Genomic DNA, 15,747 nt, shown 5'->3' on the forward strand with positions numbered 1-15,747 from the left:
CATAATCTATTGGCGTAGTTGGTGCTTGACTGAGGACGTCTGGCGGTATGATGTCTTAATGGTTAGCACAGCTCCCTCAGTGCCAGGACCTAGGTTTGATTCCAGTCTTGGGCGACTGTCTGTGTGGAGTTTACACATTTTCCCCGCGTCTGTGTAAGTTTCCTCCAGGTGCTCCGGTTTCCTTCCACAATCCAAAGATGTGCAGGTCAGGTGAATTGGTGCTAAATTGCCCATAGTGTTCAGGATGTGGAGGCTGGATGCATTAGTCAAGCGTAAATGTAGAGTAACAGGGTAGGGGAATGGGTCGAGGTGGATTATCTTCGGAGGTTCAGTGCGGACTTGTTAGGCCGCATGGCCTGTTTCCACACTGTAGGGATTCTATGATTGCATAACACCTGTAGTCAGGGGAGAATATAATCAAAGAAAATAATCATCTGTGTACGATGAGTGAAGAAGCTTCATGATCTATAACACATCTTTATGCCCTTGTGGCATTCCAAAATGTTTTGCATCCTGTACGTTTTTAAATATTGTCATTTATTTTCCATTGAAGCAGCTTAAAACAGCCAATTTGTATAATACTTGGTGAAAAATTTGTATTTTTTTGGTGTTGGACAGATGAGAAATTTTGGTTAGGTCATTGGAAAAGCTCAGTATAGTATTGGTCTTTTGAATAGGATTGTAAGATATTTTATACTTGTTTCAACAATTAGGGAGAGTTCAGTTTGGTCCCCTATTAAAGCTGGCACTATTTTAAATGCTGAGGACCCTCTTCTTTTACTGAACTGCAGTGGCAGCCTACATAATGTACTCCATTTCAGTCAGTAGTCAGTCAAGACATTCAAAGCAAGTTGAAACTAGTGTAAAGGTTAAAAGCTCTCCTAAAGCTTCCCTGTGACCAGCATTTTTTTTCTCCGTCTCTTTCCTTTGGAAAGCCATATTTCATTAGTTAAGGGTGTGTATTCAGAATAAATGTATCTTGGAAAAGAGATTTGCCTCCTCACCATTGCTTCTTTTGTTAATCAACTTAAACCGATGTGCATTGCTTTGAATTGTGTGGATCCCTCATGATTTTTAAACAACTCTATCAAATCTCTCAACTTTTGACTTCCATAAGGTGAATAGCACAAATGTTTCCAATCTGTCCTCTTAACTCCAGTCTCTTGCGTAGAAACATTCTTGTAAATTTTAATCGCATTTTCTTCAGTGCCTGGCATTGTTCAATTGAATTGGACAATACTCCATTTTTAGGTGTACTGTTATCATATAAAGGTGAATCATAACTGAATTGTGTATTGAGTGCCTCTTTCTAAAAATCCATGTGCCCTGTATGCCTTACAGCTTTCAGTCTGTCCTGCTATCTTGAGCAATTCAGCCCCTCTGCCCCTGAAATTCCCTGTGAATTGTACTTTTTTTAAAAAAATGTAATGTAACTTCTCAATTTCCATGTGACTCCAGTTCCAACAATCTGTCTGAAGTCATTATGCTCATCACATTTCACAATACTTCTAGGTTTTGTTGCATCGGCAAGTTTTAAAGTTGGTTCATATACCCAGGTCTAGCCAATTAATATACATTCCAAACAGTGGTCAAAAATACTGACCCCAAGGAAATGTTATGGACCAGGCCTGACCCCTCAAAACATTTTTAAGCAGGTTGCCCAGACCATAACTTTGCTATTTGTTTTAGGTAAGTGTATAGTGGATATTCCTGGAGTGAATTAACTGATTTGACTGCCAATTTTTAAGCAAACTAAATTTATTTACAAAATTATGGCATGAAATGCAAAGAACAGAAATTAGAATATTGGACAACTTATCAAAAACCTGACAGACTATCCCAACTTAATGATGCTGTTCTGTAAATACTTGCAACTGTCCCAATAAACAAAGAGTAAAAATGAAACTAACCAGGCTTACAGGTTACAAAGTCAAAAGGGCAGAAGGAGGGAGAGAACCAGCAGCCTACCTTCTCTCTCTCTGCTGCTGAACTGAATCAAAACCTCTAAGCAAAGGCTAACTACAGAACTAGTGTCCCACTCCCCTTTAGTTTTGCTGGTCTTTTTTTAAGACATGGAAGCCTTTGGCTGGAGGCATTATCTGTTGGGGGTAAACAAAAAGGGCCCCAATAAACCTTTCAAACTCCTCCTCCTAATTGGAGCCTGGCCAATTACCCCCCTATCTGGGGGGAGGGGGTGGGATCTCTCAGGCATAGTAACCTTGTAAAATCCAACAATTTTGACTGAACCCAATGTCTACCTTTCTTCAAACAAACAATCATTCACCACTACTGTTTTGTGTCAGTCAGACAACTTATCCATAAAGCTACTGTCCCTTTTATCCCATTCACCTTGACTTTACTGACACAATTGCTTTGTGGCATTTCATGCCTTTTTTTGAATTTAACGGACGTTGTATTACATTATGTTCTTCATCCCTCTGGTATTTGGTCAAAATAATTCAAACCCACAAATGTGCGTTTCCTTTCACAACTTCTGCTGGCTTTGCATAATCAATTCATATTTTCCAAGTGACAAACTCCGAAATGAAAATCTGGGCCAAATTCACCAATTATTTAAGTGTAAAAACAGCCTTTTGGCCTAACGGGCCCATACCAACATTTTAACTGCATGACTCTCCATCTGCCTCTGATCTAACCCCATCAACAAGTTCTTCGTTTTCCTGTGTGTTTCAGCCTGCCCTATGGGGATGTATCTATGATTTGCCTGCCATACGTTTTTGTTAACAAGTTTAATATTATAGTCATTCTCCAGGCAAATAAACTTGAATTCCCTTTTGAGTTTATTCACAAATACTTTATTATGGCAGTTAGCTCTGATCAGGCCCACAATTGGGAAGGTTTTGACTTGTACTTGGTCATTGCTCAGAGATATTTACTAGAGATAAACATGTTTGCCTGTTCAGCTCCTCCAGATAGATGTAATTTTGCTATTCTGGTATCATTTTGCACTTTTTCTATAAGCTTATAATATGAAACAGGACTGTTTAATGATCCCATTGTGATCTTACCAAGGTTATTTCCAGGCATAATTTTGATCTCTAGAATTAAATAATTTCTTAAAAGGTAGCCCCTGTGCTTTTTTAAGTTTTCTTGATTAGGATTAGGCGTTTTGTAAACTGCAAATCTTCAGAACTGACATAAATATATAATTACAACCTTTCAGTTTGTTCTTAAGAGTTGAGATTTTACAAATAGTTTCTTTTTCCTCAGGTATTTTTACCCTTTTCCCCCTGTTGGACCAGTCACTTACCAAGTTGAGCTTGTAATTGGAAATCAGCAATTCCAGGGAAAGGGAAGATCAAGGCAGGCTGCTAAACATGATGCAGCTGCCAAAGCACTCAAAACCTTGCAAAATGAAACCCTGCCATCCAAATTACCAACTGTAAGTATCTTCATTTTCATTGGAATCTAACTTGCTTTTAAAGAATCAAGTCAGTTTATATTGTTGGAGAATGTAATGTAAACTGAGATTTATATACTCATATCATTTATTGCGATTTGGTTTTTAAGTTAGTAATCTGAAGGTTTTTCTATGTTTGAAGTTAATAATTAACTTTAAAGTAATTCTGCAGCCATGGTGACTCTTCTTTTAAAAACAGTTTTTTTTTATGGTCTGACTTTAGAATGAACGGGTTTGTGTGTAACGCTAATGGAATTTTTGTTTTATTTTAGATTATTTTGTGACCCAGAAAGGTAAATAATAAGGCCTCATGGTTTTAGAGACTTCTGGATTTTTAAGTTTGAGAAGCACTTATAGCTTGGGGGATTGGGAGGGTGTCAGTTTTGAACACGTGGTGCTGGAAAAGCACAGCAGGTCAGGCAGCATCCGAGGAGTAGGAGACTCGACAATTCGGGCAAAAGCCTGACTCCTGATGAAGGGCTTTTGCCCGAAACATTGACTCCCTGCTCCACGGATGCTGCCTGAACTGCTGTGCTTTTCCAGCACCACACTCTCGACTCTAATCTCCAGTATCTGCAGTCCTCCCTTTCACTCAGTTTTGAGCAGTCCAATGAAGTCCTTAGAATAGGATTCTGTGTAGATCAGTCCTTTTGAGAAGGAAAGATGTGTGACCTAGACCACTAGTGTTAGCCTCAGACCAGAATTGATTAAACCCTGAAGCAATTACTTAAAACTAAGTATATTTAAACAGGTGTACAATAGCTCCAGCAGTAAACTATCTGCTGTTCTGGTTTAAAGATTGACATAACAAATAGCTTAAACCCAGCAAAGTGTTAAATACAGGGACATTGGTGTGAATGTTGAATGAGTTGTGCTTTGGGTGCATTACAAAAGCTGTTTGTTTCTTTTCAATTTATGAAGGGGTTTTGGGTCTAATGGGATCACACTGTTACTATATGTTTTTAAAATCATTGGCTTTGCTTTATAAGTAAATGGTTCCTTTTACTTTATTAAGAAACTTGTTTTATTGTTAAAGCTAAATCTGCAGCAATGCATGCTTACGTTTCCATGACACCCCACTTTGATAAAACAAAAACAAATTAGTTGTCAAGCCAAGTTTCTGTCTGTGATCTGACTGGACCCATAGTAATATCATAAATGTTGCGTTTACATTTATCGATGTCAGTTACCAATCAGATCTGGAATTGAAATTTCAGGTAGAGGCCTGTTTCGACACTATTTTAAACTGCTTGTCCAATGAGAGATGCCTTCTCCTCTTGAAATGTTAAGTGTATGTAAACAGTAAAATCAGTACTGTAGTTAGCTGCAGCTAGGATGTTTGAAAGAGGACCTAGCCACACTTGAAATTGGGAAAAATCAAATCCAGGTGTGGGTATGTTGTTGTTAAGAGCGCAAATAGATGGTGCCTTTTTTTCAAAACAAAACCTTCAGTTTTCCTATCCTGAAGGACAACATAGAGCAAAGAAGTAATGTTGAACTTTCCAAAACATTAAGCTTGCATTTGGAGTAGTTTTGGGAACCCAATTGAGAGTATAAAAGGAATGGAAAAGGTTCATGAGAAATGTCACCAAGTTATACTGAGCTGATGAGCAGCTACATTGTGCTGAGTTAGAATCTAGTTGATAGTGATGCATTTGTATGCTTTCTCAGACATGTCGTAACCATGAAAAGGAGTAAGAATGGTTATAAAATTTGCAGCTCAGTGGAGCAGCTCTTGTTTCTACTCTTAACTATCTGCTTCCAGATAAAGCATCTTTTACAGCAGCTTCTCTTGTAGCCCTGCTTTTTCACCTTTTTATCACTCAAAGTTTGGTCCCCTTTTCACAAAGGCTGAAGTCAGCTTCAACATGTACATTGGCAGTGTATATCTGCCTGTTGTCTCAGTCCCAGCCAAATATTGATCCACAACATAAGCCATGTACATTGCTTGCCAATCCTTTCCTCTCCTCAGCTGTTGTCTTGGTTGTAGTTTACGCATTTGATTTCGAGCTGACCTTCCAACTCCATATTTTCTATTAAAAAGGCGGTCTACCCATCCACCTTTGACTACCTCACCCTGTCTGACAAGGTAATCCTCATTTCTACATTTGTCAAATGACATTCAAATACTGTCCTCCTTGGCTTTTCATTCTCTACTCTGTAGTCACGATTCAAAAGCTGCCATAATCTATCACATGCTAGCTACACTTGTATCTATTGCTTGTACCCATTGATTATTAATTTTCCTCATGCCTTCAATTTAAAATTCTTATCCTTGTGTTTGATTCCTTTTTTACATGTACAGTCTTGTCTCAAATTTCCTTTCAATCCTGCTTAGCATGCTGTCCCTTCTCTGGGAACTCTTTCCTCTGAAGAGCAAGCAGCAGAGTGAGATTAGATTAGATCTAACTTCTTCTGAAAAAACAACAGATTTGATGTGTCAAATACACAGTTGTTGAGTGGTGGACTTCCATATCAGTTAAGGTAGTTTAGACACACTAGAGCTTGTTTCAAAAATAATGTTTGCAAAAATTATTTTACATATTGAATTGTAGTTTCATAGAAAGTAACAAAGACTTGGATTAGTACAAATGCTTTTCACGATCATGTTCGTGAATACATGAAATGTTTTAAAATTTCTATTATCACATTTCATGCTCGTAACTATGCAAATGTTTCCTTTCAGATCAATGGGAAAGAAACAGATGATGATGATCTCAATAAATCTGAAATAAGCCAAGTATTTGAGATTGCACTGAAAAGAAATATGCCTGTGAACTTTGAAGTAAGGTTCTTATAAATGGTTAAATCAATTTGCATGAAATCAATTAAAGTATCTGGTTCTTGGCAAAATTTTGTCCTTGTAATTTTTTTTATTGAAGTGCTATGGATGAAATTGGCGATTACGTTGTTTCCATAGCTTGCACTTTCTAAACCATCTAAATGCATTAAATAGAGAAAGCATCTTACTGCTGGGTTAACTCAAAATTTGTTTCAACTGCCTCTGGAATTACCTGTTGGTGCAAAAGTCATAATATTCAATGTATCATCGTGTGGAATCACTTGTCTTTCTGGTCAATTATAGCATTTACAGCAAGAGAGGATGCCAGAAATGTTGTTTTTCATGGGCACTGAAGCTCCTGGTGGTCCCATGCTATTTGTGTTTGTCTTATGTTGGTTAAGATACAAATATTCATAAAATTAATATGATGGTGTTTAGTTTTTCTGCTTCTGCTTAATTGTGTGGGCTGTATGATGAGGCTTTCAGTACCATGTAACTTTCCCCTTTTTGTACAAGTAGAATTCACAACAGCAGTGGCCAAGATGTCTATGTACCACACTTTGTTGTGTGTCTCGTGCCTATCCTCTACATATTAAATCTTTTAGTGCATGGATTGAAGCTACTGGACAGAGAATGTTGGGAAATGAAGAAAAATATTCCATTGATATATCAATACGTTCAGTCAGGTCCAAGTGGAAAAGTTAAGCATTTTAAATTCCACAATCCGAATTCAATTTGCCATTTTGGTTGTTAGATTGGGTGTTGCACTGAATTTAAAGTATTCATTATACTAAATTGAGATGGGTTGCAACTTCATTAAATACTCAGTCCCTGCAGCACCTATAGTTTGAAGTGGCAGTTTGAGTATTTTCATTTAGTGCCACACTGAGCTTATGCCATCAAGGTTACATAATCTGACTGCTGAGTCCCATCAATGCTCAAGTTTGAGTTTTTTGAAATAAATGTCTTCTTGCAGGTTTGATTTTTTTTTTAAATCGTGTATTCCACAAATTATTTTAAATGTATCTAGTAGCTTTGCCTTTGGATTTGAGGACTTCATCCTCACTGGTATGCCAGTGATACTAGACTGATGTTTTGTTTTCAGTATGATCAAATACTTTTAATTAAATTTTAAATATTTAAAGTATTTTTGGGGAAAATAACCATCTAAGCTTATGTAGCACCTAACTTTGTATTTGAAACCCACCTGCCAGTGAAAGGGAGTGTACACTAATTATATGTTTCATTTTTGATTTTTGATTTTAGATATTAAAATATACCTAACTGAGAGGAAGGAAGAGGCGCACAAGTTGGACTTGTACTCATTCTTAATTATAATCTTCAGTCTTCAATAAAAAAAATCCCAGTCATTTGGACAAAAGTGAATCATTTTTACCATCAAAACCATTTTAGACAGTGAAAGAGATGAGCATTTCTCTTGATTCAAACACAGTTGTCTTAAGCTGATTTGTAAAGCTAGCATGCTTCTTTGGAATGCAAGTTAAGTGCAAAAGAGGCAGTAAACAGAAGGTGTCATTTAGTTGACACTTGTTCTATGGTATTGAGAGACTGGGGATGGGGGGATATGGTTTTTATTTGGGTTTCAGAAGAAATAGTAAAAATGAGGTGATGAAGAAAGATTATCTTTGGAGGACTTGATTAGCAAAGCAGAGGTGGAATTAGTACTAATTACCACATTCTCTGCAAAATCCCACTTAAGATTTCTCCAGTGCTAACAATGGTTCCATTACCATATCACCAACCAGTTTATTCCTGATGGAGGCAAAATAAAAGGCATATGAGAGGGAGAAGAAAGAGTAAAAGTTCGGACCATTTTCTTGCCTGCATTGCTGAGGAAGGGATGTGAGGGTATGAAGTGTTGTCCTATAGATGAAGGGTAGTTTTTCAATATGAAGTAGAAGACTACATTTATTTCTGTGCTGTTTTTCCACACTGTAAACATTTGCATCTTTTGCCTCACTGGCAGCCACACTGATTTGATTTCACCTGAGTGAATTCAATTTTTGGTATCAAAAATGTCTTTGATACAGTAAATGAAACATTCCATGGTCTACATTTTCATTCTCTTTTATACTTGTTAAGTGCAGTCAAAATATTAATCTTTCAGTTTTGAATTTCCGTGGATTTAGTTGGGATGTGTTTTGGTACCCTGATCCTTGTCATTTTTTCCAAAAAGCTGAGACAGCAATATTATGAATTTACATCGCTTTTCAGTTTGAATCTGTTGTGTTGTTGTGGTGGCACTTCTTTCAAATGTTATGAACCTTTTTTCAAATAGATGTACTAGATCTAATCTCAGTGGCAATCCTGTAACATGGTTTAAATGTTCACAAATTACATTTTTGACTTTTTCATTTCTACATTTCTACCTCTACCTTCTTAAATTTCTGTCTTGCATGATTCTGTAACTCATAACGTGCAGAGATTAGGTTCCTGTATTGATGTGCATCATTCATCTTTATGCCAACTAGCACGAAAATGACCTGCCTTTCAGAAGCATTGTGTGCATGTCACTAATTTTCATTTTAGCATCATGGATTGAACAAATACTTTTGAACGGGGTAGTTCAGAAAATATTTTGTGAAGGTGGTTAACACAACTCAAAGGATGAAATTTAATTCACGAATACATGTATCATGTGGATTTTCGAAATGGAAAAACAAGAAGCCCAACATGAGAATAGCTACAGTAATGCTGAATAATGGCTTCTGGATTGTACGTGATGCTCCACTGATAAATTACTGGATTTCAGTGTAGGTTGTGTAAGCAACTCTGTGCTATTCCTGTTACCTAAAAAAAAAGGCAATATTGAACAATGTTGTTCGATGTGAGTGCAGGCTGTCTGCCAACTCTTTTATGGATGCTGTTAGATGAGGATTTGAACTTTCATACTCATTCTATTGATTTTTAACAAAAAAAAATGAATGAGCTAGTGAATTTCCCCCTTATTTCTCATGCCAGTATTGGACTGGGGTGGACAAAGTCAAAAATCTCTCAACACAGGGTTATAGTCCAATAGGTTTATTTGAAACCACAAGCTTTTGGAGCCTCTGTTCCTTCCTCAGGCAGCTGCGGTTTTAATTAAACATGTTGGACTATAACCTGGTGTTGTGATTTTTGTCCGTATTTCTCATCAGTTGTGTGAAAAACTGTAGGCTTTCATTTGACCATATTTTGTTGAGTCTTCTCTTTCCCTCTTGTGTTGCTGGTATGGAAATAATTAGTATTCACACACAAGTTCTTGATGACTCCACAACTGCCTGCTTGTTACCATAAAGATGAATAATACATAGCTTGGCCTTATCTCTACTGCTAATCCACTTATTGTCATAGTGCTCCTTTGAAGAAAACCATTTTAAATGAGATGGAAGAGGGAGGATTTGCATGGTCGATTGCTACTGAGAAGTTTTTGAAATTGATAAGTCTTTCTTGTGAATCAATTAAACATTACAAATATTTATTTTCAGCATCCACAGTGTTTTGCTAGTGAATTTGACTTTGTGGCTTTATGTGTTTAATATTTTTTGATTCACAGGTAATAAAAGAAAGTGGCCCACCACATATGAAAAGCTTTGTTACTAAAGTAATGGTTGGAGAATTTTCAGCTGAAGGAGAGGGGAAGAGCAAGAAAATTTCAAAGAAAGCTGCTGCAATAGCTGTTTTGGAGGAACTGAAAAAACTTCCACAGCTTCCAACAGTAGAAAAAGTGAAACCACGCATAAAAAAGAAAACCAAATCAATAGTGAAGGTGTGTAGATCTTTTTATCTTAATAAAAAAAAAGTTATTTCTTTTTGCGGGGGGTAGTGGTATTAGTGGAAAAGATCTTGCTGAATGGAGGTTCATTTCACAGATATTGCTGAACCTGGTTTTTAGCTTTACTTTTCAAGATTCCATTAATTTGGTAACTCTTCTAAATGGAAAATGGTTATGTTCCACCATAGTTTTGAAGTTGTAAAGCAGTCTGAAGTTTGTGTTCGACATTGGAAGGGATGGTTCATAGTCAAAAAGAAGTCTCATCAAACTGGTGCTACTGAAACAGCAGGAAGTTCACTAACTGCCACCAATACAATCTTTTCATTCATATTTTGTTGCTTGTTATGTGCTGCCATATAGTACCTGTGCATTTTATTTGGGGAATCTATATTTTATGGATACAGAGTAGGAAGGATAAAGTTGAGACAAGTTCAGCTTTAATATGGGTGAATCTACCTTCTAATAAGTCCATGTATGAAGTTCTGGTGAAGTACAAATTATTTTTTCAAGGTTTTAACTCGTTTTTTGGATGGTACTGTCTTGTATTTTCTCATTGCATAGTTATCCTAAAGAAACTATGCAAGTTGTTATTCAGTGACATAAAATGTTTAGGAAAGGGATTTCCAAAAGTCTAATTCAAACTTGTACAATTATAAATGGTTATCAGCTATCAGAAGTTAAATATTTTAGAAGTGGTGCTCCATTAATCAGCATTTGTTTTTAGGACTATTTTGATTCTTATATAGAACCTTTTAACATTTGGGAAACATAAACCATTTCAGTGTCATCAAACAAAAATTTGATATGGGATCACCCTCTGCCATTCAGTAAGATTATAGCTGAACTTGCACGTCAACTCCACTTTCCTATCCTGTCTCCATAATTACATTTCCCAAAGAGGAGGTAAGTTAAACAATTAGGTATGAAGGAGTATGTTAACTGAGGGGAGTTTGAGAACAGTGAGCCTTAAGGTGACAATTCTCGAATTTTGAGCTAAAACATGAAATATGGGTGCCAATGGTTAGAGCATTTTTAACATTGAAAGTGTATAAGAGGCTTGAATTAGAAAGCAATAGCACTATCCAGGGATAGAATGGAGGAGGTTGGTCTTGGAGAGGGGCTGTGAAGAAATTTGAAAGCAAGGTTGAGACTTCAAAACTGATTCCTAATCTGGTAATATCTTAAATCAGCAAAAGCGAGAGCAGATATGTTAATGGAATAGTGCAGTTTAGAATTTGGGCAACACAGTTTCTTTTTCTTTTTGATGAGTTAAGTTTAAAGAGGATGAAAGATGAAGGCCAGACAAGAGAGAATTGAATTTATAGAAGTTAGAATAACTTAAGGCATTGACAAGATTTCCAAAGCAGCTGATTTGAAAGAGACACGAGTAGCATGGTGTATTGTAAGTAGTCATGGTGATGGAATGGACATTTGATTGGAAACTAATTTCAGGGTCACATAAAATGCCAAAGTTGTGAATGCTGTTATTCACCCTCAAGGATATGACAAATGAGATGGGTAGGATTAGTATTTATGGCACAGAATTTATGATTGGGTCTTAAAATAGTATTTTGGTGCTTCCAGTATTTCAATACTTCCAGTATTTCAATGGAAGAAATTGCTGTTCATTCAGGACTGGAGAATGGATAAGCAGCATAAGGAGTTGACAGCATTTGATGGGTCAAAAGCTTGATGGTGAGGTAGCGCTGAACTAGTATACATGTGAAACCTGATGAGTTTGTGTGGATGATGTTGCTGAAGGTCAATTTATGGATGAGAAATGAGTGCAGCATGCATAACACCTCATGATCTCCAAAAGTATCATTGTGGGAACATAAGGAAAAGAGGCTGTTACAAGTAATTTTCTTGCTGTGTCTGACTGGACAAACATGAAGTAGGAAGGACTATCCTACCAAAACAAAACAAAGAACTGCAGATGCTGTAAGTCAGAAACAAAAATAGATATTGCTGGAAAAACTTTCTCTCCACAGATGCTGCCAGACCTGTTGGGTTGTGTTCAGCAATTGCTATTTTTGTTTCTGACAGTCCCACTAAGCTGGGTGCATGTGGAGAAATGTTGGATGCTAATGTGTTCAACTGTATTTAAGTAAAGACTGCTGGATGTCAAAGGATGAGGGATGGTTTCCCACAGTCTCAGAGGTTATCATTTATGATTTTGATTTGGGTCATTCTAGTGCAGTATCAGGGTGGATGCCTGATGGGAGAGAGGACATATCTTTAAGGTGAGGGAGTAAGTTGTAAGGAGATGAGAGGCAAATTTTTGTTTCTCACAGAAGGTGGTAAGTGCCTGGAATATGCTGCCAGCGGTGGTGGTGGAGGCAGATACAATAGTCATGTTTAAGAGGCAATTTGACAAATATGTGAATAGGCAAGGAATAAATGTCAGAATAGTTTGAAAATGCAGATCATGCAGATTTATTATCCCCAAGGAACATGAAAGGTCTTAGCTGCACATTGGGCACCCTTGCATTTTTGAGGTTGTTTGCTTTTGTCTATGACAGCATTTTTGAATTTTAAAAGCTTACTTTTAAGAGCAGATTAGCTGGTTCTTCCAACAGATGTAAGACTAAAGCCTGATGTGTTCTCTGGAGTTTCTAGTCTGAACCACCTCCATTTTATAAAAATCTCTTTTTATGGAACTAATCCAAATTTCGATGTATTTCATTTACTTTCAAGTTGTCTATTTTATTTTTCATAGATGGATTTGCATTAATTCTTTAATCAATTTTTTTGCACATAGCTTGAAACACTCTTTGTAGATCCATAAAGTTTGTGAGAAAGCTGAAATTAAACACCATGCACGCAGTGGCAAGAGGTTTTCTCAATGTGCCTATAAATTTACAGATTTTAGAATTTATAAACCCTTGGGATTGATGACTTTTTAAAAAAAATCTTGCACTACATTTTTCCCAAACCAATGTAAGCTGGGTTCATACAGACAGAATATCATACCAAGCATTTTTCGCTTCCCTTCCTCCATTGTCCCATCATGGCAGAGAAACAGTTGAGTGGTGATTACTGGCAGCATGCTGGGAAACATTATAAAACTGTGGCAAGGTGCAATTTAATGTCATATGTAGGCTTGAACTATGCTAATTATATTGCATGGACACTACCCATATGAAAGAAAACTAACGTCATATTGCGCTATATATTTTGCAGAGTTATAATCTATGGACAGGAAACGTTAGAGACCTTCTGTTTCATGATAAGCAAGCAATGTTTTTGAAACATGTGACCCAGCAAAGCATTGGTATCTTGGTAAATTGTCATATACAATGGCTAAGATGAAGCCTCTGTCTTCGAGGCATGAAGATGAGTGAAATTTCCTTTGGTTTGGAGGTGCTGAGCTAGCTAACTACAGGCAGTGTTCACATCTGTGCTTGTAATGGAAAGGAATATTGGTCTGATTTTGTGTGTCTGTCTGTTGCTAATTGGTCCTTTTAGAACTATATAACTGTGTCTCTAACATTTTGAGGAGAAAATTGAGCTGATGTTTAATATTTAGTTGGAAATACAGATTCCTATGTGGTGACCAGCAGTGTGCCACAATGATTGGTGCTGAGTCCACTGCTTTTCATCATTTATATAAATCATTTGGATGTGAACAGAGTAGGTATGACTCGTAAGTTTGCAGTTGACACCAAAATCTGAGGTGCAGTGGACAGCAAAGAAGGTTGCCTCTGAGTACAACCGGGATCTTGAGCAGTGGGCCATTGGACTGATGTATAGCAGGTGGAGTTTAATTTAGATAAATATGAGTTGCTGCATTTTGGACAGGCAAGTCCGGGCAGGACTTTCCACTTAATGGTAGAGTCCTGGGGAGTGTTGCTGAACAAAGAGACCTTGGAATGCAGATTCATAATTCCTTGAAAGTGGAGTTGCAGGTATACAGGATAGTGAACAAGGCATTTGGTATGCTTTCCTTTATTGGTCAGAGCATTGAGTATAGCAGTGGGGTGGTCATGTTGTGGCTATACAGGACATTGGTTAGGCCACTATTGGAATATTGCAGGATGCAGTAGATGATGTGGGTGGAGGTGCAGGTGAATCTGTACATTGGTTAGGCCACTATTGGAATATTGCATGCTATTCTGGTCTCCCTGCTTTGGGAAGGATATTGTGAAACTTGAAAGGGTTCAAAAAAGACTTACAAGGATATTGCCAGCGTTGGAGGTTTTGAGCTATAGAGAGGCTGAATAGGCTGGGGCTATTTTCCCTGGAGCATTAGAGGCTGAGGGGTAACCTTTTCAAGGTTTATAAAATCATAAGGGGCATGGTTGGGTAAATCAACAAGATCTTTTCCCTGGGGTGGGGGAGTAGAGAACTAGAGGGCATAGGTTTATGGTGAGGAGGGTAAGATTTGAAAAGGACCTAACGGGTAACTTTTTCACGCAGAGGGTGGTGCATATATGGAATGAGCTGCCCAAGGAAGTGATGGAGGCTGGTACAATTGCAACATTTAAAAGGTATCTGGATGGGTATGTGAATAGGAAGCATTTGGAGGATATAGGCCAAATACTGGCAAATTGGACTAGGATATCTGGTCTGCATAGATGAGTTGGACCGAAGGGACTATTTCTGTCCTGTACATCTGTGACTCTAATACCTGGGATTTGGGCAAAGTGCTATGTGCATGAAATATTAAACATGAGGATTTTAAGAGTCAGGTTTAAATAAATCACCTTATCAATTTTCTGTATCTGGTCAAATGTCAAGGTAATGTAATCTAAAACTTTTTAAGTATTTGGTATATTTCATGCTCCTTCCATAGACTGTTGTACTCTAGTTCATCTAATCTAGTGGAGTGACATCAAGATTTCACCAAAGATTTTAAGCAAATGTGATTGCACCACCACATTCTAGCCTGGCCATTGTTTGACAAAGATGCTGCTGTGACATCAACAGTCTATGAATAGATTTTGTTCTATGAAATACTTGTTCTGCTTATCCTCATCTCCACTTCCCATTGCATTGCTAATTTTATAGTTTATTCTTTTCTCTGAATAAATGGTGAGCACACAGTGATTGCATTTGAAATCTGTAGGACTTTTTTAATCTCAAGTTTGAGTATATTTTTTTTGTTCACCACCCAAGTTAATTAACCTGGTTATGTCCACTATCTCCACTTCTCGTATACCTAGATAGTAACTTATGTTAAAAGTTTAGGTGCAAGTCTGTCCTCTGGGCTTAATTCAATTTTTCTCTCAAAAATGTTTTTCTTTTTGGGCAGAAAATTTCAAATATCTTTTAATTAACCTTCGTGCTGGGGACTATCTAATTTTAGCATCAATTGCATACATGCCAGGTGCAGCAATGTACTTTACCCCATATGTAGGTTTCTTTGGCAATGTGAGACTTCCTCGATTTCTAAAAATTGAAGTATAGAAACCATTTTGTGAAATGGATTCTCACCCATCTCTAATATTTGAGGTGGCTTCAACTTAATGATTCTGTAGCTACAAAAAGAACACTTTTTTTTTCCCGGAGTTTAATTTGTATTCAGCTTGTATAACACACTAACCAGCTAGTGCATTAAACTTTATCCTTGTAATTTCTTCATGAATATCTTGTCTATGGTTAGCTGAATCTGAATTGGCATCTTCTGCATTTTAGACTGTTGGTACACATTTTTGCTTGTTTAACAAATGGCCAGTCTTGGACTTTTATCATTAATGTAGTTTATTAAATTGAGTTAGGTTTATTGATTGGGAACAAAAAGCATTCTTGTAAATGCTTGATTATTCC

At 37.1% G+C, this 15,747-nt stretch overlaps 1 protein-coding gene across 4 annotated transcripts in view; it reads left to right on the plus strand.

The window, feature by feature from the left end:
- stau1 (staufen double-stranded RNA binding protein 1) overlaps window positions 1–15,747 on the plus strand; it is a 39,447-nt gene that overhangs the window by 15,059 nt on the left and 8,641 nt on the right. For all 4 annotated transcript variants that reach the window (XM_043710365.1, XM_043710362.1, XM_043710363.1 and 1 more), the window contains exons 6-8: window positions 3,232–3,403; window positions 6,108–6,206; window positions 9,760–9,972. In XM_043710365.1, the coding sequence (XP_043566300.1) occupies window positions 3,232–3,403; window positions 6,108–6,206; window positions 9,760–9,972 (484 nt within the window). The remainder of the gene's footprint in view (window positions 1–3,231; window positions 3,404–6,107; window positions 6,207–9,759; window positions 9,973–15,747) is intronic.

The sequence above is a fragment of the Chiloscyllium plagiosum genome, chromosome 20 (genome assembly GCF_004010195.1).
Source record: "Chiloscyllium plagiosum isolate BGI_BamShark_2017 chromosome 20, ASM401019v2, whole genome shotgun sequence".
Lineage (NCBI taxonomy): Eukaryota > Metazoa > Chordata > Chondrichthyes > Orectolobiformes > Hemiscylliidae > Chiloscyllium > Chiloscyllium plagiosum.